Raw genomic sequence first — 22,146 nt, forward strand, 5'->3', positions numbered from 1 at the left:
CTTCCTTCCTTCCTTCCTTCCTTCCTTCCTTCCTTCCTTCCTTCCTTCCTTCTTCTAAAAGTAACACACACCCACTGTCAAGAATTTGGAAAATACAGAAAGGTAGCACCCATCACTCCACCACATGTAAAAAGTCGACATTTGAATATAGTTCCTTCCAGTTGTTTTATGCAAAAACAGAATTTGGATCATACTGTCCTTGAGCTTTGCCTAGTGTTTCTTTCATATGTTATGAACCTGGAATATAAAGCATTCTCGGCTGCCCATAAATCAAGCTTTTTAGCCAAGGTCCCTGCCCAGCTCAGCCATGGCCTCAGAGGCCAGCACATAAAATGTCCCAGTTCCTTCCAGACAAGCAGGAGCCCGGGCTCCTGGCTGGGGAGGACTGGTTTTTGCTTCTGAGCATGGAACAGAGATTATGAGTCCAGAGCAGTAGAGTATTATACACCACTGTTCTCCAACGTGATTTTTAAAAATCTAACAAACACACACACACACACACACACACAATATTAATCTCTATGCCCAACGTGGCGCTTGAACTCACAACCCCAAGATCAAGAGTTGCACACTCTCCTGACTGAACCAACCATGCGCCCCATGTGGCAATAAGTATTAAGAAGGAAAATAAATCAGAGGAAGAGGAGAGGAAAAAAACTAGATATTGGGGACGATTCTTTCTATCCTGGTTAAATTTTTTCTATTATGGAAATTTGAAATGTAAACAAAAGCAGCCAAGATATAGTATAATGAAGTCCCATGAATTCTCATCCAGCTTCAACAGGTATTAAGATTTGTCCCACTTGGCATACCTGGCTGGCTCAGTCAGTAGAGCGTGTGACTCTTGATCTCAGGGTTATGAGTTCGAGCCCCACATTGGGTGTAGAGATTACTTAAAAATAAAATCTTCCAGAAAAATTTGCCCCACTTCTAATATAGACATTGTCATGTTTTCTTGCATAACTGAAATGCCATTATTACACTGAATGGAATTCATGATCATTTGGATTGGTATTTTGGATATTTACTGAGCACCTGCTGCATGTCAGCCGGTGTTCTAGGAGTTAAGGCTCCCTGTGTAAAGGACATGTGAGCATATGTTTAAATGAACTGAAGAACCGAGCCAGAGTGGATGGAGATCTGTGCGAATAGCAAGCCAGGAAGAGGGAAGAACAAGTGCAGAGGTCCTGGGACAGGACTGTGTTTGAGGAACAGGGAGGATGCTAATGTGGCCGGCAGTCAAGGAGAGTGGGGAGGGAGTTGAGCTCAGCCGACCAGGCAGCATCTTGGGGTTCCTGGTGAGGACTTGGGCATTTGCCCCGAGTGATGTTTGAGCCACGTTCGTTCGGAGCAGAGGAACGACACGACAGTCTCTAGCATGTGGCCCCAGAAGGCGAGGATTTCCGTCTCTGTCGTTTGCACTGAGTCCCTAGTAGATCCCAGCCAAGCACATCGTAGTGGGGTTCAGCAAACATTTGTTGCACACGTAGAACTTAGTGCATGTGGACGGTCGTTTGGCTTCTTGCAGGTTGTTCTGAGCCTGGCGTGAGATAAGGTTTACTATGATGCCCTTAGCACGGTGCTTGCCTAGCCCGAGTGCTTTATCAGCGTTAGTGCGTATGATTGCTCTCACCGCTATTGCTGTCATTGTCACAGGCGGTGCAAGGGGGACCGAGATGGGGACTGTGCTGGGGGGGACCAGGGTGCCCCCCGGGGCCCAGCCGCCTTTGCAGCAGCCCCTCCTGACCCGGGCTCCTCCCTCCCGCCCGCAGCTCCACCGAGAAGAACTGCTGCGTGCGGCAGCTCTATATCGACTTCCGGAAGGATCTGGGCTGGAAGTGGATCCACGAGCCCAAGGGCTACCACGCCAACTTCTGCCTGGGGCCCTGCCCCTACATTTGGAGCCTGGACACGCAGTACAGCAAGGTGCGTCTGGACAGGGGGTGCGCTGGGAGGAGCAGGGATCAAGGGAGTGGAGGGAGACAAACAGGTAAAACCAGAGAGGAATGGGCCAGCTGAGAAGTAGAGAGAGACCGGGGCGGGGGGGGGGGGGGGCCGGGTGTCGATCGGAGGGGACGGAGCCGAGACGGGAGGAGACAGGGTCAGAGTAGGTAGCGAGACAGGGCGCAGCGGGAGACCCACGGAGACCGAGTGACGGGGCGCGGGAGGCGGGAAGGCGGAAGGAGAGGGAACGGCAGGGTCAGTATGCGAGAAAAAGGCCGGAGTCCACAGACCGCCACCGAGACAGAGAGGACAAGGCAAGGGTGGCAAATGGGGAGAGTGAGGCTGCAACCGAGAACGGAACCGCCCGAGATGAGACAGAGGGAGCGGGGGAGGGGGCACCCTGCCCACGCCCCCCCACCCCGCCCCCGCCCGCAGGTCCTGGCCCTGTACAACCAGCACAACCCGGGCGCGTCGGCGGCGCCGTGCTGCGTGCCTCAGGCGCTGGAGCCGCTGCCCATCGTGTACTACGTGGGCCGCAAGCCCAAGGTGGAGCAGCTGTCCAACATGATCGTGCGCTCCTGCAAGTGCAGCTGAGGCCCCGCCCCGCCCGGCAGGCCCCGCCCACCGGCAGGCCCGGCCCCGCCCCCGCCCGCTGCGCCGGGCTGTATTTAAGGACACCGCGCCCCAGCCCCGCCCCCCCCCCGCCCCTGGGGCCCATTAAAGGTGGAGAGAGGACTGGGGTCTCTGTGCGTGTCGTTGGGTCCCTGACTGGGGTCTCCCTCTCGGCATTCCCGACGCTCCCGGGTTCCCGCTCCATGTGCCCCCCTCCTGTCACTCTCCACCATTCATTTCCTCCCACAAACACCTGCTGAGCGCTCCTGAAGTCCCAAGTACTCCCGGCGGCCGCTAGATTTATTTATTGAGCACCTTGTGCCCTGTTCCAAATGCCTTACATTGACTAACTCATGTAATCACCATAACAAAACTCTGAGATACAGTGTCATCTGAGGTAACACTCACTTTAAAGGTGAGGAAGCCAGAGCCCAGCGAGGTTAAGGGAATAGTTGCCGCCCACCAGGAACCTGCTTTCTGGGGAGGAGACAGATGCGGGAAGCGACGCTAAGACAGGAGAGCAGGATGGAGCCAGAGATGGTTTGGGGGAGGAGGGAGGGCTCCTTGGAGGAGGCAGCGTCTGGGACTTGAAGGAAGTCAAGAAGGCAGGCTGGGGGAGCACTCGGGGAGAGTGTTCTCCGTAGGAAGACCTAGGCACAGCCTGGCCATGAGGATGAACTTGGAGTGAGCGACACTGAGAGGAGAGGCCAATGTGGTTGGAAGGGAGGGACAAGGGGAAGAAGGGTGCTGGGAGCTGAGTCAGTTGATTAACGCTCATGGGCCAGAGAGTAATAATATTCCCCCTGCCAGGTAGGGCTGTAGGAGCTCCCCGCATTCTCCCCACAGCCCAGCAGACAGGGGATTAGCAAATTACCGCCTGCAGGCCAATCCTGGCCCGCTGCCTGTGTCTGTAAATAAAGTTTTATTGGAGCACAGCCATGCTCATTCCTTTGTGCATCACCTAGGGCTGTTTCGGTGCTACAAGGGCGGGGCTGAGTAAAAACTGTATGCAAAGTCACGAATAGTTACTGTCTAGCCCTTTACAGAAACAGCGTGCCAGCTCCTACTATAGAGACCCTTTGCGCCCCATTTTACAGGCGGGAAGACCGAGGCACAGAGAGGCTCAGTTACTTGCTAAGGTCACACAGCTAGCAGGCGGCAGAGCTGGGATTCGAGCCCAAACAGCTGGAGTTGAGGATCTAGGCACCTGACCTCTGCACGGGGACTGCTTCCCCGTCCACACTGGGCCTGTGGGGGCCTGTGGGGGCCTGTGGGAACTTGTGCTCCGAGGGAGGTGGGAGCCGCGTCAGGGTTCGGAACAGAAGCGGAGAGTGATTGGACTTTGGTGCTCAGAGAGTCCCTCTGGCTGATGGTTGAGTAGACTGAATGCGGGCCAGGGGAGCTGCAGGGAGACCATTTGTCCAAGGGAGCAATGCCACCGCCCTGAGCCAGGGTGGCTCCCCAGCGGCTGCCCCGTTTCTTCCCATCTGCTCTGGTCTTGCCCGTGGACTCTCTCCTGCTTCCTCCTCAGCCTCTCCAGTTTCCCAGGTTTTGGTCCTGCCCCCACCGCCCCACGCTCTCCTGCCCTTCCCAGGGCCTGGCCCTCACCTGCTCCTGGCCCAGGGATGGCCCTAGGGTGGGGGTCCCTGTGTAGGGACATGCTGCCATTTTCACGAGCCTCCTGTGTGCACACACTTGCAAGCACACGGTGACACAGACCGTCGTCACTGTAGCCCCGTGAAAATGTGGCACAGCTACACACACGTTCACACTCACAACAGAGGCTCGAATGTGGACCGTGTCCCACAGTCTCGCAAACGCATCCACCTTTCAGAGCCACAGTGGCTCCACAGAAGCTTGTGACAAGGGGCGGCGGCCACAGCCCACGCGCGCCCAGCCCAGCCTCGGAGCTTCACCGGGACACAGCCGGACACGGTCACACAAACACGACCCCCGCACACCAGATACGGATTTCGAGAGGGTGCCACGTGCAGACACACACCGCCCAGCCTCAGAGCCCCATCAGGAAGTGAAACAGAGACTCCTGCTGGGACCCGCCAACAGTTACACAAACGTCCTCCGCGGGGTCCCCGCTCGCGAACAGGCACAACCGGACGCATCCCAGTCCCACCCAGACACACGCCACACATGGAGACACACGGCACGGTGGCGCAGACTGCAGGCCGGTCGTGCCCACTCAGCCTGACGTCTCTGGGCCCCACACGCTGAGGCCTGGGGAGTCCCACGAGGCCGCGCAGACAGCAGCTGGCCCCGTCATACCCAGACGCGCTGTCACACCCCGGGTCCCAGACGGAGCAGTCCCACACACCCAGACACACCCCCAGGGTCGCGGCCCTCGCACGCCCAGCCCGGGCCCGGCCCGAGGACAAGTCCTGGCCGCACAGGGCTGCACACCCCGCGGTGGCCCGAGCCCTCGCCACGCCCTCGTGACACACCCCGCCCACCTGCCGGCCCGGCTGAGCTGGCGCGGAGGCCGCCCAGGAAGGGAAACTTGCGGGCTCAGCACCTTCTTGGACTGCCTGCGGGCTGCCCCTGCCCTGCTACGCGGCACCCCCGACCCCGCGGGGGGGGGGCGGGGGGCAGGCCCCGTGGGGACAAGGGAGTCCTGGCCTCTGGCCCAGCGCCCAAGCGCGGGGGCAGGACCCGGGGTTCAGGGAGTCCCGCTCCCCTCCCCCGCTCCTGCGGGCAGCCCCGGGAGGGGAGGGAAGTCGTGGGGGGAGCCTGGGTTCCGGCTGGAGCCCCAGCTTCCCGTCCGGCCCCCACGGGGCAGGAAGCGGGGCCGGGGAGGCCAGCTCAGGCCTTCCTGCCCCCTCCCCCAGACAGGCCTGGGAGCTGGGTCAGCTGGAAGGAGTGGGGCGAGCAAGGGAGGGGGCGGGGGGGGGGGGGATGAGAAAGCCCCTCCCCCAACTTCGTGATTGGTGTCTTTTGGGTTTCTTTTTTTTTTTTTAAAGATTTTATTTATTTATTTAATAGAGAGAGAGAGAGAGAGAGAGAGACAGCATGAGGGGGAACACAAGTAGGGGGAGTGGGCGAGGGAGAAGCAGGCTTCCCGCTGAGCAGGAGCCCGATGCGGGGCTCGATCCCAGGACCCTGGGATCATGACCTGAGCCGAAGGCAGACGCTTAACGACTGAGCCACCCAGGCGCCCCTCTTTTGGGTTTCTAATGTAAATTTGAACATGTTCAGAACCCGTGTGTGTGTGTGTGTGTGTGTGTGTGTCTACAAGCTTTCTGCTGTGGATTTTGTGTGTGCAGCATGGGGGTTTCTAACACACCAGCGGGCGCCGGCTGGCCATGCTGAGTGTGGACAGCTTCTGTCCAAGTGTGCGTCCCCAGCACGTGTCCCCTCCGTGTGTCTGGCTGTGCTGCGTGTGGGTCCGAGTTTTGTGTTTCTGTCTAGAAGCCGGTGTCCTCTCTGGGCTCTGTGACATGACACCGTGTCTCAGCAAGTCTGTGTGGAGGAGTGGGGTCCCATCCCTGGGGCGCGCCGTGTGTCTGCGTTTTTTCTCAGCATCTTTGCTCTTGCTCTCTGGGTGTGAATCTGTGCGTTCTTCGGTGTGACTCGAAGTGCGGATGTTTTCTGTGCCTGTCTGCATGTCTGTGAGGGAGGCGTGTTTCCGGGAGCTGTGCTCTGTGTTTGCTAGCTGAGCTGTGTTTTCAGTGCGGGGGGGGGTGTGTGTGTGGCGGGGGGGCAGTGCCCGGTGTTGGTGCGTCTGTGGGCGGCTTGTTTCTGGGGGAGGTCTGTGATCCATGTGTGCCCTGCTGCTATTCTGAGCGCGTTGTGTCTGTGGGGTGTGTCTCCAACACGCTTGCTGTCATCCTCCTCGTGTGCTTGTGTGAGTGTGTGTCCACGCCGAGACTGGACACACACTCCATGCGCAGATGGGGTTTGCATTTTGTCTCCCCGTATGTGGGCTGGTGACTCTGGCGTGTGAGCTGTGGTGTGGGTCTCTCTGTTTGCACCACGTGATCTTCGAGGTGTTTTGAATTTTCGGTGGGGTGGCCGTGTGTCCTGCAGGTCTGCATTCTGTGCTGGTGTTTCCAGGGCAGGAGGGGCATGGTGTGTCCCCAGGGAAGCCGCCGGCATCCCGAGTGACACACCCAGAGGCCTCTGTGCTGAGTGGAGGCTGCATCTGCGGTGTGTCCCCTCGCCGGCTGGTGCCACGCTGGCCCGGGGCTGGCCGTGGCGGGCGGGCAGGGCAGGGGCTGTGGTGGGCACTGGACCTGCGCCCAGACCTCGGTATAAATATCCCAGCTGCCGGGCGGCTGTGTTTACTCGGCCCCAGCCCGGGGGGCGGGGGGGGTGGGGTGGAGGGCGGGGGTGACCAGGCCACAGCAAATACACTTCCTTCTGGCCAGACAGGCTACGGCCTCACTGCCCCTTCCCGCCCCCTTTCTGGATGGGGGTGTGGCGGTGACCCCTCATCCTGGGCTCCCAGGGGCCACCAGCCACCCTCTGGACGTCCTCACTGGGGTTCCCAGGGTCTGGGAGACAGAGAAGAGGGGCCAGCCGACAGGCGTGAGGGGGAGGGCCGGGGACCGCAGGGAGAGGGAGACGTGGGGGTGGAGACTCCAGGAGGAAGGCACAGGAATGGTCTCGGAGGCTCAGGGACCGGTGTGGGGGGATGAGCGGGAGGGAAGCGAGAGGGGTGGCAGAGCTTCTGGGCAGGACTGGCGGGGCAAGAGTGGAGGGGGGAAGTGATGGGAGCTTCGGGCGGCCAGAGGCAAAGCAGAGTAGGGGGAGAGGGAGAGGCGCAGCGGGGCAGCAGTGGGAGACCAGAATGAGAGGGCAGGACACGCAGGGGGGTCAGACGGGGGTGCGGGCGGCAGCCGGCAGGACAGACGGGAGACGGGGTGGGGGCCGGATGCCCACGGAGGGGCTCTCCCTCCCTGACTCAGCCTCTCCGTCCGCCCTGACCCAGGGCTGGGGGCGGAGGGCCAGGCGCCCCCCGGGGCACCTCCAGGTCGCAGCGGCGGGGGCTGTGCCGGGGGCGTGTCTCCCGCAGTCCCTCTTGACTGGCCCCACCTCTGTCTCCGCCATCTGACTAACCCTAATTCTGACTCAGCTGCTGTTGTCTCTCATCACTTTATTATGTAACAAGTCTGCGTCCGGCAAAGTATATCACAAACAACGTTAAGGATCCAATGACAAGCTGGCCCAAACCGCGCACATCACGCAGGGCTGCTCCCCGTGCTAGAAAAGCTCCCTGGGCCCGCGGGCGGGCGCGCACATGTACCCGAGGGGCAAACCCCCGTCAGCCTCGGGCTCTCCGAGGGCGCGTCGCGCCGGCTGGCCCACCATGGGCTTCCGTGGCAGCCGGGGCGGCAGTGCGGACCGTCCATGTGGCGCAGGAGGGCCGCGGGGCTTCCTGTCCAGGTGCCGACCTCGGCGCCCGTGTGCAGGGCGGTGCCGAGCACATGGGACGCCCCCCCTCCCCGCCCAAGCTTAGCTGCTGGTATCACCCTCCATAGCCACCTCTTCCTTGCTCTTCTTGAGCAAATCCGTGCATCCGACCGCTCCGGGTGGCCCTGACCTGACACGCAACCTAGGAGGATGGTCCCCAGGACCTGTGAGGATCTAGGCCTGGTTTTTCATCTTCACTGGCCGTGCAGCCTCGACCAACTAACACCTCCCTTCTGGCCTCCCCTGACTCACCTATGGAATGGAGGCGAGTCCCTAGTTCACAGGGTCGTCAGGAGGATTCAGTGTGGCGTCAGGTCCGGCAGAGGATAGAACTGCTAACTGGGAGCTTCCGTATTTAAGTCTCTCCGTGTGAATGTCCCTTGGCCTCTAGGCCAGCTCTCACTTTCTGTGTCTGGCTCTAGTCCTGCTTGACCCAGAGGGCAGAGCTGAGGCCCAGGGGTCAAGAGCTGTGGCCCTGGGAGGCCTCAGGGTCTCCCCCTTACTCTGGGCCATGTGCCTGAGGCGGTGGTTTTGAGGGTCCTGCAGGCTTGGCTATGGTGGGGTGCCATCATTCTGGCTCCCAGGAGCGAGGGGTCCCCAGACCCCACCTCTTTGCCCCATGGCCCTCCCGGCAAGCAGCTGACCCCTTCTCCATGTGCATGTCTACTGGGGGAGCAGGAGCTGGGTGTGGGGGCATGGGAAGGTGAGACGCCTGGGTTCCCACAGGCCAGTGGCTGAGTCACCGGGAGGCCATCTGGCTCGCATTAGCCGGGGGCGGCGGGGGGCTCTGCGGGGCGGGCCCTGTGGCCAGCTGGGGGCAGGGATGCTGGGGCAGGCTGTGTGTGGGATGACTCAGGACCCATGATAACAGCCTGTGCGTATTTGGGGAGTGTAAACAGGAGGGAGAAGGAGGCGGAGGAAGTGAAGGAAGGGAACATTGTGGCCGGGGAAAGAGAGAGGCCGGTGGGGCTGAGAGGGGAGAGCCCCCCTCCCCGTGCCCCCTCCCACCACACCCAAGCTGGCAGGCCTGTGGCCCTGGTGCTGCCCCTGCACCCCCCTCCCAAGTCTGGGTCCTGAGGGAGAAGTGACAGCTGGTAGCCCGCCCAGCGAGGCCACCTTCCTCAGCAGTCAGGGCTCTGCTGCCCACAGTGGCTGGGCCAGGGGGTGGGGGGGAAACGACACGGAAACAGAGAAAGAGAGAGAGGCTGAGAGGCAGACGGAGGGCCAGAGGTAGCATGGGGGCCGAGAGATGGGAGCGTACAGCGGGAAGAGCCAGAGGCCCAGAGCGAGGCTGAGGGAGATGGGACCGAAACAGAGGCAGGGAGGCACGAGCCGCATCGGCACAGAGGTGGGAAACAGGCAGAGGCCGGGGGCGAAGCCCGGGGTTCACCCGGACCCTACACAGGACACTGATATCGTCCCGGCCGGCTCCGGCTACGAAGGGCCTCGGTCAAGGGGACGACCTTCAGCCTGGGCCCTATCGTGGGGACAGAGGCCTGGGCGCAGGGAAGGGGACAGAGAGAAAGGCACAGAGAAAAGACAGTGAGGTGCTGCAAGAGGGAGGGGGACGCAGAAAGCAAGAGACACAAAGGCAGGGAGAAAAAGCGAGTGAGCCAGAGAGACCACGAGAGACAGAGGTGGAGTGGGGGGTGGGGGGGAAGGGAGGGAACCCCGCACAAAGAGGGGGCAGGGATGGCACCAGAGCCAGCGAGGCTGTGCCCTAGACGGAGTCATGGGCGGGGCGGGCGGCCGCGGCCATCAGTCCCCATCCAGCTCTGGGCTGGGCGCGTCCTCGGGCTCCTCCTCGTCGAAGTACCTCTCCTCCTCATCCCGCGCCACAATGTCCAGGTTGTCAAAGTCGGGGTTGTCGTCCACGGTGCTGCAGGGGGAGGGGGCTGTCAGGGGCTGGCTCTGGGGGCCCGGCTGCTTCTCACTCTTCAGAGGAGCTGGGACCCCCAGAGTCGAAGGCCACATGCTGGCAGCTGTAAATGGAAGCTGCCCCCCTGCAGGGGGCGAGGCTAGGAGTCTCTCAGGGCTTCAAACAAAAGGAACATTTTCCAAAGTAGAGATTTTACATAAAAACTTCTGGTTTCTCTCAAAAAGCTGGAAGATGTGGGGACAAGAGGACCCCCATTCCCCAGAGAGTGGTTCTGAACCAGGACGATTCTGCCCCTCAGGGGACATGGGGGGATAACTGGAGCCATTCTGGTTGTCAAAACTGGGGGGCTCCTACTGGCCCCCAATGACTCGACACCAGGGACGCCTCTCAACCCGCTGCTGCGCACAGGCCAATGCTCCACAGAAGAATGATCTGGCCCGAAAGGTCAACGGTGCTGAGAAGTGTTTGCCCTAAGGTGTCAAGTGATCCTAAATTGTCAACAGGATCCTTGCACCTGCTGCTCCCCCCGCCAGGAACACTCTGACCCCAGACATTCATGTTGCTCACCCCTCACATCCTGCACGTCTTTGCTGAAACGTCGCCTGCTCAGAGATCCTTCCCTGGCCACCTGGTTCCAACCCCCGCCCCTGGACCCTGCCTTAATTTCCCTTATGGCCCCGTCAGCACCAGATGCTCCATACTTCTTTTGCCTCCTCACTAGAGCGGGACTCCCTTCGGGGCAGGGAACCCTTTCGTCACTGGATTTGGTCACTGCTTCATCCCCAGAGTCTGGACACAGCAGGTGCTCAGCACATGGTGGCGGAACGCAGAGAAGGGACCCACTGTCCCTGCTGCCCAGTAGCTGCCCTACAGGGCGGTTGGGCTTTGATCCCCCCTCATCCCTAATCCTCACGCCAGGCCCAATTTCCTCATGGGCACCTGGCTTTCTGGGGGCTCCCCACGGCCCAGGTGCTCTGCACCCGCTTTTTGTGGGAACTCAGGCCGAGAGGCTCCACCCCAGCTGGAAGGTGGATCAGCCAGACCTGCCTCTGGAGCCAGGGGGCCCTAGATCAGGCCGGCGGTGCTCCTGGGAGCCGTGGCATTGGCGCTCCCCACCCAACTGGTGAGGGTCGGCCTATTCGTGTGTTGCCGGGGCTGGGTTTGAAGCCGGGCCCTCGTCTAGCACACCCACCAGGCAAGACTGCCTCAGTTGTCAAAACCTTTTATCTCTGACTCCGATACTTCATATTTCAGTGTCCTTTTCCCTGATGGCAAAAAGCAGTGGTTGTGTGTCTCGCCCTGGGGTTACGGTGGGGACAGCAAACAGACTGCAGGGCGGCCACCACAGGCCCCTCCGTGCTAGGCATTAACCCTGCCAGTGGCTACTTCCTGAAGCACGAGGAGGTCTGGGGGCCTGAGGAAGAAGCTGGCTTGCCTGGGGGACACCTGGGGGGCTTGGGGCAGTGGCATCCTACCAAGCCACCACCACTCACCCGAATGCAAATATTTCAGTGTTTTGTCAAATTTGAGCGGTCAGCCCTGCTCAGTCCCTTCTTCAGGTGAGGGGACTGATGCTCAGAGATGCACAAAGCTAGTCCAAGGACGCCCACTGATCTCTGGTTCATCTGAGACCCTTATGCCATCTGAGCCGGGCCGAGGGCCGTGGGGTGCCGGGCTGGGGGGGGGGAGAGGGAGCCTGAGTCACCTGTAGTCAAAGTCCCCGTCCTTGCCGTCCAGGAAGCGCTGGTGCATCCGGCTGGTGAACTCTTCCCGCAGGATCAGCCTCTCTTCTGAGTCGGGGACCCAGGCCTCCGAGTCTTTGCTGGGGCTCTGGTCTGTAGGGGCAGACACCCACAGTGGGGAGGATGTGAGCGGCGCACTCGGGGAAGGGCTGAAAACACAGCCATGGAGAGCCGCCTCCTCTGTCCTGGTGGCACTGGGAACACAGTGGTGACCAAGACAGCCCCTGTCCTGCCCTCCCCGGCCACACGCCAAACACACAATGACAATACAGTGCTCTGGAGACTGGAGAACAGGATCAGGACCTGCTACCTGGAGGCTGGTGAAGGGAAGGCATTCTTGGCAGAGGGAACAGCGTGGGCAACGGCCTGGAGGGGAGCGACTGCTGGGTGCCTTTGAGGAGTGGGGGACAGAGATGCTGGAAGGACTGGGAAGAGCCTGGGCACTCAGGGCAGGCAGGGGAGGGACGCGAGGTCTGCTCTTGCAGTTCGGGGGCCCAGCCTGGAGCCCCCTGGAACTGGCCCTCACCTTCCTCATCGCTGTCCTCCTCATCTTCCTCCTCCTCCAGGCAGGCCTCCTCCTCCTCCTGCTGCTGGAGCAGCCGCTGCTGCAGCTCCCGCTCCTGGTAGGACTGGAGCAGCAGATCAGAGAGCGGGCAGGCGGGGGTGCCGAGGGCGCCGGGCTTGGGCGGCTGGTGGGCCGGGGCGCGGGCACTGAGCTCCTCCTGGGTTAGGTACTGCCCGATGTACTGCTCGTACAGCAGCGGGGCCCGGAAGCGCATCTGCTCGTCGCTGAAGTACTCGCCGCCTGCACAGAGACACGGCGCGCCCGGGGTCAGGGGCTTGGGCGCGGGGCCAGCCTGTCTGAGCACACGCGCGCCCACGATCGCGCTCGTAGGAAGCCAAGCGCGCACAAGGGCCAGCGCGCGCGTGCGCACTCGGACGGGCGGGGGAGCACGCAGCCGCCTGAGGGCCCGTGGCCGCGAGCACGCATGCGTCTGAGCGTGGGCGCGTCAGCGGCCCCGCGGCTGCACGTGTACGCCTGTGTGCGCACGCCCGGCCCTGGCCAGCCCGGGCCCCGAGGCGCTGGTGGTCTGGGGCCCCTGCCCGTCGCTGTGCCTGGTCACACAGGTGTGCACACCCTCCTGCGTGCGTGTCTGCGAGGCAGCGTGCAGCAGGCCACAGGGAAGGGTCCTGCACACAGGAGCCAGGATGCAGATCACGTGTGGCTGGCTGCGCACACAGCTGGCCGTGCCAGATGTGGGTACCCCTGGTGTTCTTCCAGACCCCAGATCTAACCTCTCCCCAGAGTGCTCTCCTTTGCAGCCATCCCTCGGGTGGGCTTGGCTTCCCCACCACCCCCAAACCCGGGACCTTCTTGTCTCCCCTGGCTGGCTGCCTGTTCCTGCAGGGGGCTCTGTCCCTCAGAAAACCGTTACACCTGCCCAGTCCCTCCCACCCACCGGTCCCAGCCCCGCCTTCAGAGCCCAGGGTGAGAATCTGCCCAGAATTCTGGCCTCTGCAGCACTGGGGTCTGTGACCGTCCTTGTCCTGCCCCCTCTCTTACCCATCTCTCTCCCTCTGGTGTTACCCACCATATTCTGTTTCCCTCCCTCCGTTTCCCTGGCTCTGTTTCTGCCGCTCTGCCTCCACCCACCTGTCCCTCCCGGTGAAGACTCAGGCCTCCCGTGTCTGTCACCTCAACCCCCATTCATTCATCCCTCCTCCCTCCCATCTCCTTCTTCCCGACCTGTCGCTGCGCCCCACCCTCTCCATCTCCCTGGCCCTAGGGCCTGAGTCTTCACCCTAACCAGAATCTTCACTCGCTTTCTGCCTCGTTTGCTCTCCTCTATTTTTTTTTCTAAGCTTTTATTTATTTGACAGGCAGAGACACAGCAAGAGAGGGAACACAAGCAGGGGGAGTGGGAGAGGGAGAAGCAGGCTTCCCGTGGAGCAGAGAGCCCAATGTGGGGCTTGATCCCAGGATCCTGGGATCATGACCCGAGCCGAAGGCAAACGCTTAACAACCGAGCCACCCAGGCGCCCCTGCTCTCCTCTTTCAACTTTAGTTCTGGTGTCTCTGGTCACAGAGATGCTTGTAATTATGCTGCGGTCAAGAAGGTATCGTGCCCTCCAGACGCGTGCCTTGTTTCAGAGGGCCTGTGTGTCCCCAGAGTCACAGACAGACTCCCCTGGGTTTCCTCAGCGCCTCTGTGCATGGTGTAAGAGAGTCTCGTTTTCCTGAGGGATAAGCACTTATCACAGTGCTGGGTTCTGTGAAATGGCACTTGTGTCATCTACTAAATCCTGACCCTTCTCACTGCCTGTCCCATTCTCTTCCCCTGGGTTCCCGTCTGCCTCTACCTATCTTGCCTCATTGCTTCACGTGTCTCTTTCAACCTCCCTGTGTCCCTGTCTCAAAACTTATCTCCAGGACCTCTGTCTGTGTCTCCGCTCTTGCATCCTTGTTTCTTACTTCCTCTGCCTCAGTCTCCCCGCCCGCCCAGCCCACCTGTCCTCACACCTTGGATGAGCTCACGCAGGGCAGCGTAGCGCCGGTTACGCAGGCGGGTGCGCAGGGTGCGGGGTCGGGCACTGCCCTGCCGGGCCACCTCAGCACAGTAGAAGTCTGCACGATGGTCGCCGCGCAAGTGGCCAAAGCAGGCCAGGTGCTCCTCGCGGAGGCCCGAGCGGAAGCGCTCCAGGAACACCAGCGGCTTCTCATGGTACAGCTGGCCCAGGATGGCCACCTTCTCCCGCTCGGTGAGGTCAGGCTCGCCCTGCTGCTGGCTGCACACAGGCAGGCGGCTGGCGGCCACGGCGCGCAGCATGGCACTCACTGCTGTGTTCTCAGCCCCCAGGGCGTCATCATCTGGGGCCCTTGGCGCTCCTTCCGCGGCCTCCACCTTGTCCTGGGGTCTGGGTGGGACCGGTGTCCAGCTCAGCTCCCCCCAGTGTCCAGTACCGGGCTGCGTGCAGCCTGTGGGGGGAGGGGAGATGTGTTAGTCCGGGGATGGGAGTGCGGGGGAAGGTGGGGTGGGTGGAAAAGACTCATTTTACGTTTCCTGATCACCTACTATGTCCTGGGCACTGTTCTAGGTCCCAAAGATACCACAGGATGCACAAAGTTGACATTTTAGTAGGGGACATGGACCGTGAAAAACCTAATTACTGAAAACATATGATGCGTTAGCAGACATACAGTCTGTTGGGTGGTTCCAAGAGCTACGTAGAGGGGCGCCTGGGTGGCTATGGAAAGGGAACAGCCAGTGCAAAGGCCCTGAGGCAGGAGGGTGCTTGGTGTGTTTTCTTGGTCCTTTACCACCTCATTCACTGACTGACACAATTCTTTGCCTTTTCACTTGCACACAAAATCACTAACACATCCACTAAATTGTTCACTCATTCCCTCTCTCTCCTACTCATTCACACATTCATCCAGCCACTCTTCAGCAACTCTAAATCTGTGTGAGGTCCCGAGCTGGGCCGTGCTGAGGATCCACGGGAGTGAGGCAGCCCAACATCTGCCCTCAGGAAACAGCCAGTGTGATGCGGGAGCCAGGACGGTCAAAGACAACACGGGTGCTGGTAACAGGCAAGCTGGGCGCTAGGCAAACCTTGTCAAGAGCTGTTTCTCAAAAGGTGTGGGAACTGGAGTGAGGCTGAGCGGCCAGGAAATAAGAGAAGACAAAGTATAGGCAACTCCTTTGGGCAGCTTGGCTGGGACGGGGAAGAGGGAGGGGGTGAGGGTTACAAGTGCAGTGGGTTTCCGGGAGGGTTTTAATCACTGAGACCAGAGAAGACTGAGCTGGACCAGGGCAAGGGGTGTGGGGGAGGGCACAGGAAGGGGTGGTAGTTAGAAAGATGCTCAGGAGGCTGAGTAGACAAGCCATGGGGCTGAAGGGCTGGGAGGCAAGGGATGCATCCAGTTCAGGTCCGGGGTTCAGGTCTGGGGACTAATCAAACTGTCCTTGAGACAGTCACGGACAAGGAGCAGATTTGGGGGTGGGGGGAGATGCTGAGGCCAGTTTGAGACATGGAAGGTAGGACGGGCCCAGGGGACATCCAAGGGGACCATCTAAGAGACTGCTGGTCTGTGGGGCTAGAGACTTCTCAGGAGAAAAGTGCAGGGCTGGGGACAGAGCTATGGAGCCAAGACAGGAACCAAAGCCGAAGGAAATGAGAGGTCATGGGGAGGGCAAGGGGAGTGTGAGGGACAAGAGAAGAGTGGGCTAGGAAAGAGCCCCGACTGGATAGGGAGAAGCCATGCCTACGAAGGAGGCCATGCAAGGCTACAAAATGGGCCGCTGAAAGACAGCCACGCTTTAATTCCTGGAGCCTGTGTTACTGTTGATGGCCAAAATGGGTGTCTGCAGATGTGATCAAGTTAAGGATCTTGGGACAGGGAGATTATCTTGGATTGTCCAGGTGGGTCATGATGAGTATCCATAAGAGAGAGTCCAAAGGAGACTGGACATACACAGAAGAGAAGGCCATGTGAAGACGGACAGAAGCAGAGATCGGAGTGATGTGGCCACAAGCCAAGGAACGCCAGGAGCCACCAGAAGCTGGAAGAGCCTCTGAGGGAGGCCCTCCTCAGTCCTGCTAACACCTTGATTTCAGCCTTGTGGTACCGATTTCAGACCTCTGGCCCTCAAAACAGAATACATTTCTCTTGTTTTAAGCCCCCCAGCTTGTCATCTGCTGCAGCAGCCATAGAAAACTGATCGAGGCTGAGCGGGAGGAGCCTGAGAGAGAGGAAGAGAAAGGGAAAGAGTGGTGTCACAGAAACCAAGGAGGGGGCGCCTGGTGGCTCAGTAGGTCGAGCGTCCAACTCTTGGTTTCGGCTCAGGTCATGATCTCATGGGTCTTGTGATGGAGCTGAGTCGGGCTATGGGCTCCTTGCTCAATGGGGAGTCCCCTTGAAGATTCTCTCCCTCTGCCCCTACCCCCACTCTCTCCTTCTTTCTTTCTTTCTAAAATAAATAAATCTTAAAACGAAAACAAAAGAAAGCAAGAGACAACTTTCAAGAAGGATGGAGAGATCAATGGCATTGAACTCTCCAAGTCTAGTAAGAGAAAACCTGAATGGGGTGACTCCGTTTAACTACACCGGGGGTGGGGGGGGTGCACAGAGAGGCCACTGGCAACCTTGATCAGAGCAGTTTCTGGAGGTAAAAGCCAGACTGCAAGTGGGTGGGAGGTGAAGAAACGGAGACAGGTGTGAATGACTCTTTGGAGAAGATACCTGGTATCGGAAGGCGCATGGAACCAAGGGATAGACGTTCTTTTTAGGTTAAAACACATTTTTAAAAAAAGATTTTATTTATTTATTTGACAGAAATAGTGAGAGAGGGAACACAAGGAGGGGGAGTGCGAGAGGGAGAAGCAGGCTTCCCACTGAGCAGGGAGCCCGATGTGGGACTCGATCCCAGGACCCTGGGATCATGACCTGAGCCGAAGGCAGACGCTTAACAACTGAGCCACCCAGGCGCCCCAGGTTAAAACATTTTTAAATGGAAAATTTCCAACATGCACAAATGTCGAGAAGACGACCATATTCCCACCCCCACCCCATATCCCCACCATCCAGCTTCAACAGTGACCAATTCTTGGCCAGGGACATTTCCGCCAATCTCCCAACCACACCTCGACCCACCTGGGATGACTCTGAAGCAGCGGGATGAAATTTTAAGATGAGCAAAACGAAAGCGTTTTAGATACTGATGGGAAGGCATCGGGAGAAATAGAGACTGAAAATGCAAAGGAGAGTGATGGAGGGAGCACAGAAACGGAGTAAGGACCCGAGGAGGAAGATGGCACTGTGGACTTCGGAGAAAGGGGAATGAGAATGAAATGGGGGAACCGTGAATCTGGAATAAGCAGAGTTTGCGTGGGACAGGAGGAAGGTCAGCCTGGGGCAAGGGGAGGGTCAGTGCGATGCAGGGGAGGAAACTGAGAGGCAGGGTGGACTGGGACACTGGGACTCAGCCGGGACAGGGGGCAAGTTTATGTTGACCCGAGAGTTAGCCCGGTAAGGAATCGGGTCAGCCTGGCCCGGAACTTGGGGGAGGTTAATTTCGGGGGAGGGGACGGGGTAAAGGACGGCAGCTCGCAACGAGAAAAGGATTAACCTGGACAAGGTGGCGAAGGGGACTGGCAGACCCGAGGGCAGGTGTCCCCCTATAAAGAGTCCTCCTGCGCGCCCACCGGGAATCATTTCCCAGTGACACCGCACCCTACCCTCCCGCCGCCTCCGCGCGGCCGGGACCTCACCTTCATCGGGTTCCCTGGCCGCCGCCGCGGGGGCCACGGCCTCCATCCTGATTCTCTACTAGTTAGCCGCCGCGGGAGGCTCTACACGCCGATCCCGGCCCCAGGCCCTCAGCGGCCACTTCCGGCTGAGCACACTCCAGGGGGACCCGGTGCGCCGCCGAGCCCGAAACAACAGTTCCGGGGTGAAGGCGGACCTTCCCATGCGCATGCGTGTCTCCCTCAGGTCCCGCCCCCCGCCGCGGGGAACGTAAGGGTCCCCCGAGTGAGAGGCTCTTCCGCGCCCTCCCCCCCCGCCCCCATCTGACCTGCTACTGAATTGCAGTATCAGGAGGGATCTGAACCATCGTTCAACCTGTTCACCGCTGGGACTCCAGAGCCTGGCATGCTTACTTCTGGGATGGATGGTTGAATGGCCACCGCGCAGAGCCTCTTGAGGGTTTGTGCTCTGGTTTAGACTCCAATCCATCCCTTTCTTCCGTCACCACCTCGAAAAATATCTACTAAGCTTTGTTTCTTGCTTCTGTGATCAAAGCCAGTCCCTGGCTAGCATGAGATGGGTGGTGAGATCAGATAGAATTTCCTACTGTGTTCCAGGACCTGAAGAATTTGCAGATGTGAAAGGGGACAACCCTGGTCCTGATCTGCTCTGGGTGATGGTAGTGACTCATTCAGGTGTGTTACCAACAAAGCAACAGACTATCAGAAGTGACCACCCTGAGTGGCCCGGGCTCTGATGGGGTTGTCCACCCCAGCCTAGAGGGTCAGGGAAGGTTCCCTTCTAGGAGGAGGGGACACCCAAGCTGAGACCTAAAGGATGAGCAGGAATTAAAAAGGGAGGTTTCAGGCAGCAGGAAGGGCGAGGCAAAGACCCAGAGGGGAAGGCAGGCATGGATCTTTCTGGCTACTGCCAAGGACTTCAGTGTGGTCAAGGAATAAAAATGTTCTAACTTGGAAGGCCATGGTTGGACTGCAGAGGATTTGAGAACCTCTTGAATATTTATGCAAAATTCCATGTACATGTATATTTTCCAAAGCAGAGTTCATGGCATTTGGATTGAGAGATTTCTGACCCCCCCAGAACCAACCACCAATCTTAAGTTTGAAGGGGGAGCACCAGAATATGAAGCCAGAGAGGTCACCAGGGGTCAGGTACACAGGGCCTCTCTAAGCCATACTAAGTAGCTTGAGTTCCTTTATCCTTCGGGTAGCAGGCAGGAGGGGGGAAAGCATGAGGGTAAGGGACTGGAGGTAAGGGAGATCTGTGAGGAGGCTGGTGCAATGATCCAGACACTGTGGACAGGAGCAGAGAAATAACTTCCCATTTGCATTGCCAGGATAAGGGACCTAAAGGCCCATTTGCCACAGCCGATGGGTGGGAACTACATTTAAGAGTTTACTCAGAGAGGCCAGCAGAGGGTGCTGTTGCCCAACACGTGGACCAGCAAGGAAGGGGACTTTCCAGAGATGAGGCCCTTCCCCTCCTGCTCTCCCTGAGCAGGCAGAGGGTGGCACTCTAGGGTCCCTTTTAGCCCAACTAGCTACCAATTTTGGCTCCATCTCACATTCAGATGCCTCATCCCTGACCTCAAAACTAGTCAGCCTTCCTCCTCCTTTTGCAGCCTATGTCCCATTCATAAGGCTCTGAGGTACTTCCTGTTAGGCAAGGGATGGGGCTCAGCTGGCACTCCTGTGCCCCAGCATTGTCCCTCACAGTATCACTGGGAACACCACATATCCAGAGGGGATAAAGAAATGACTCCAGTTGCCAGGAGAGGCCACTAGGCTCCATGGAGATGCAAACACGAAAGTCTTCTACCCTGGCTACTTAAAAAATTGTTCCCTTCTCCAGGAAGACCTCCCCTTACCACACTCCTAACCCTCGGGCTTTCACAGCTGACCACTTGGTGCTGTCACCATCTGATGACAAGTCTGTGTTACCTCTGGACTGGGAGACCCGTGAGAGCCGGGCTCAGGACTGCCCTGACTGTGCTGTATCCCCAGCACTGTCCAGAGAGAGTGAGGCACAAGGCAAGCACCTAACACACAGTGGCTGGATAAAGAAGTTCCTGGAATCCCCACGAGCCTGGATCCAGGACTGCAGGCAGGACACGTCCTAAGTCCAGCACCCAAAGCCAGGACCGAGGTGGCTGGGCAGTCACACCCCATGAGGACCCCCAACAGTCCAGCCCTGGTCTCCATCCCATCAGCCCTACCTCACCCTCTGCCTAGGGACCTGCCATGCCTTCTAGTCACAAATTCCTGGAGAGAATTGGGGCTGTGAATGGACCAGAAAGAGGAGGGACCAGAGAACTACTTTAAAATGAAAGTGGATTTTAAACTGAGAGCCCCAGCACCAAAAACAGGGCCAGGCACGTGAAACCCTCAGTAAGTGTTTAATGGAGGAGTAAATAATGTCCCCTTTGAAAACGTCCCACCCCAATTAAAGGCCAACTGCAGTAATACTTCAGGGTTTCAACCCTGCTTCATTCCTGCTAGGAGGTGCCATGTCATTTATTGAAAGAAAACAAAACAAAGCAAACACATTTCTTAATAAGTGCAGTTTGTTAAAATTCTGTTAAAACATATGGGCCAAGGGGGAGTAAAAATAATCAAAGGATCATTGTAGGAAAAACCTTTAGGTCTGGCACCTGGAAGACCTCTGGAGAGGAGGCGGTGGGAGAAATTTCAGGTTCTGAAGGGAAGGAGCCCCCCCCCCGCCAACCTCCCCTTCTTCCCTCTCACCCACTTAATCCCACCAGAAACTACCAAGACGCCCGGAATAAAAGGTTTCAAGTTCAATAGTCACACTCTCTCCAAATACAAAAAGCAGTTACAATTCAACTCAACACAGAAGCTTGTGTGCAAGGTTACGGGAAACTGAGACATCGTATAAAAAGTTAGGTTAAAGATGATTCTGTGGTTTTGTTTTTGTGTGTGTTTTGTTTTGAGGGTGTGGCTCTTCCTCGGTCACCTGAACTCAGCAAAGAAATGGTTATCCTGATGAAATATCAACAGCCACAGTAAAAACAGAGAAATTCTAAAAATTAAAAAAAAAAAAAAAAGCATAATTACCAAAAAATATCTGTCACTGCTTCCTCCCTCCGCATTTTACTTTTTAAACTTGTGGGTTTTTGTATTGGTGTTTTTTTTCCTAAGTTTTTGATTTTTTTTTTTTTTTTTTTTTTTTAATCCTGAAAAGTAGACAGTAAAACAGCTCCTGGAAGAATGTACAACCAACTGCATGAGGGTCTGGGAAGCTGAGGGGCTGGAGCAGGGCTGGGAGAGGTGGGCAGAAGGGGCCCTCCCTCAGCCACTGTAGCCTCACTGTATGACCAAGGGGGGGGGGTCTTTAGTCAAAAAGGAGGTGGGGAGGAGGAAGAAGAGGAGGAGGGAAAGGAAGAAGGTGAGGGGACAAACAGAAAATAAAAGGTCATTGTTGCCTGTTTGAATCCAGAGAAAAATGCCCGGCCCTGTGTTGGGGAAGAAGCCCCTCGGAGGGGAGGCAGTGGGCTGAAAGGAGGCAGCCCTGGGATGACCCGTCCCCCAGCACCGCAGGACCCAGTGTGGGCAGACGAGGGGGCCAGGGTGGGCGCTGGTGGAGGAAGCCGGCAGGGGCCTCCAGAGCACACTGGCTACTGTGTGCTTGTGCCTCCCTGTGTGTTCCCCGAGTAGCTCCCGTAGTCGTAGTTCCCGTAGTATGGTGGCCACTGGCCCTGGTTCTGATAGTACTGGTTCCACTGCTGGGCATACTGGAGAGAGAAACCAAGAGCACACGTTGTCCTTACCCAGACCCATATTTGGCTCCTGCCTTGACCCCACTCCCACGCAGGTCAGAGGTGAGTGCACTGACATGGGTCCCCTGACAGAGAAATCAAGGTCCCTCGGGAGGACAAGTGACCGACCTGATGCCCCATGGGTGGGGAGTCAGGGACGGAAGCCCAGACCTCCTGGCTTGCCAACCTAATGTCCTTTCAGGTATAGGTAGATACCACATTCAAAACACTTAACAGGTATGATGGCCCAGCACCAGCCAAGGGGAATGGACACTGGCCATGGTGCTGAAGCAGGATTCGGAGGCCCCTGCTAGGCCATTTAGTGGCTTCACTGGGGAGAAGAGGTTCGGATACCAGTTATTTAGCAGCCAGTGCAGAAATTTCAGTAAGTGGAATGGCTACATCAGGTGAATGCCAGCCTGAGGCCAGCCCATCTCTGTAGGAATAAACAGGGACTCCAGTCTGGGAATATACATTCATGCGGGTGCCCTGGAAGTCT

The 22,146-nt window shown here is 58.4% G+C and overlaps 3 protein-coding genes across 7 annotated transcripts in view; 1 reads left to right on the forward strand and 2 right to left on the reverse strand.

Moving 5' to 3' along the window:
• The window catches only part of TGFB1 (transforming growth factor beta 1), a 14,744-nt gene extending 11,253 nt beyond the window's left edge, over positions 1-3,491 (forward strand). For both annotated transcript variants that reach the window (XM_035023288.1, XM_035023289.1), the window contains exons 6-7: positions 1,773-1,926; positions 2,380-3,491. In XM_035023288.1, coding sequence (XP_034879179.1) covers positions 1,773-1,926; positions 2,380-2,538 — 313 coding nt within the window. In that variant the 3' untranslated portion in view covers positions 2,539-3,491. The remainder of the gene's footprint in view (positions 1-1,772; positions 1,927-2,379) is intronic.
• A 4,155-nt stretch (positions 3,492-7,646) lies between these two features.
• CCDC97 (coiled-coil domain containing 97) lies at positions 7,647-18,076 on the reverse strand. The gene is made up of 5 exons (XM_035023297.1): positions 17,875-18,076; positions 14,123-14,578; positions 12,128-12,406; positions 11,565-11,694; positions 7,647-9,859 (listed from the first exon to the last, which is right to left on the reverse strand). The coding sequence occupies exons 1-5, from the start codon at positions 17,918-17,920 to the stop codon at positions 9,739-9,741; spliced, it is 1,032 nt and encodes a 343-aa protein (XP_034879188.1). The 5' UTR covers positions 17,921-18,076; the 3' UTR covers positions 7,647-9,738.
• A 2,291-nt stretch (positions 18,077-20,367) lies between these two features.
• Positions 20,368-22,146, reverse strand: part of HNRNPUL1 (heterogeneous nuclear ribonucleoprotein U like 1) — a 36,887-nt gene continuing 35,108 nt past the window's right edge. For 2 of the 4 annotated variants that reach the window (XM_035023292.1, XM_035023291.1), the window contains exon 15: positions 20,368-21,623. In XM_035023292.1, coding sequence (XP_034879183.1) covers positions 21,507-21,623 — 117 coding nt within the window. In that variant the 3' untranslated portion in view covers positions 20,368-21,506. The remainder of the gene's footprint in view (positions 21,624-22,146) is intronic. The other 2 variants (XM_035023295.1, XM_035023294.1) reach the window with 1 other exon arrangement.

This window comes from Mirounga leonina, unplaced genomic scaffold, assembly GCF_011800145.1.
Source record: "Mirounga leonina isolate KUSES-001 unplaced genomic scaffold, KU_Mleo_1.0 Mir_177, whole genome shotgun sequence".
Classification (NCBI taxonomy): Eukaryota; Metazoa; Chordata; class Mammalia; order Carnivora; family Phocidae; genus Mirounga; species Mirounga leonina.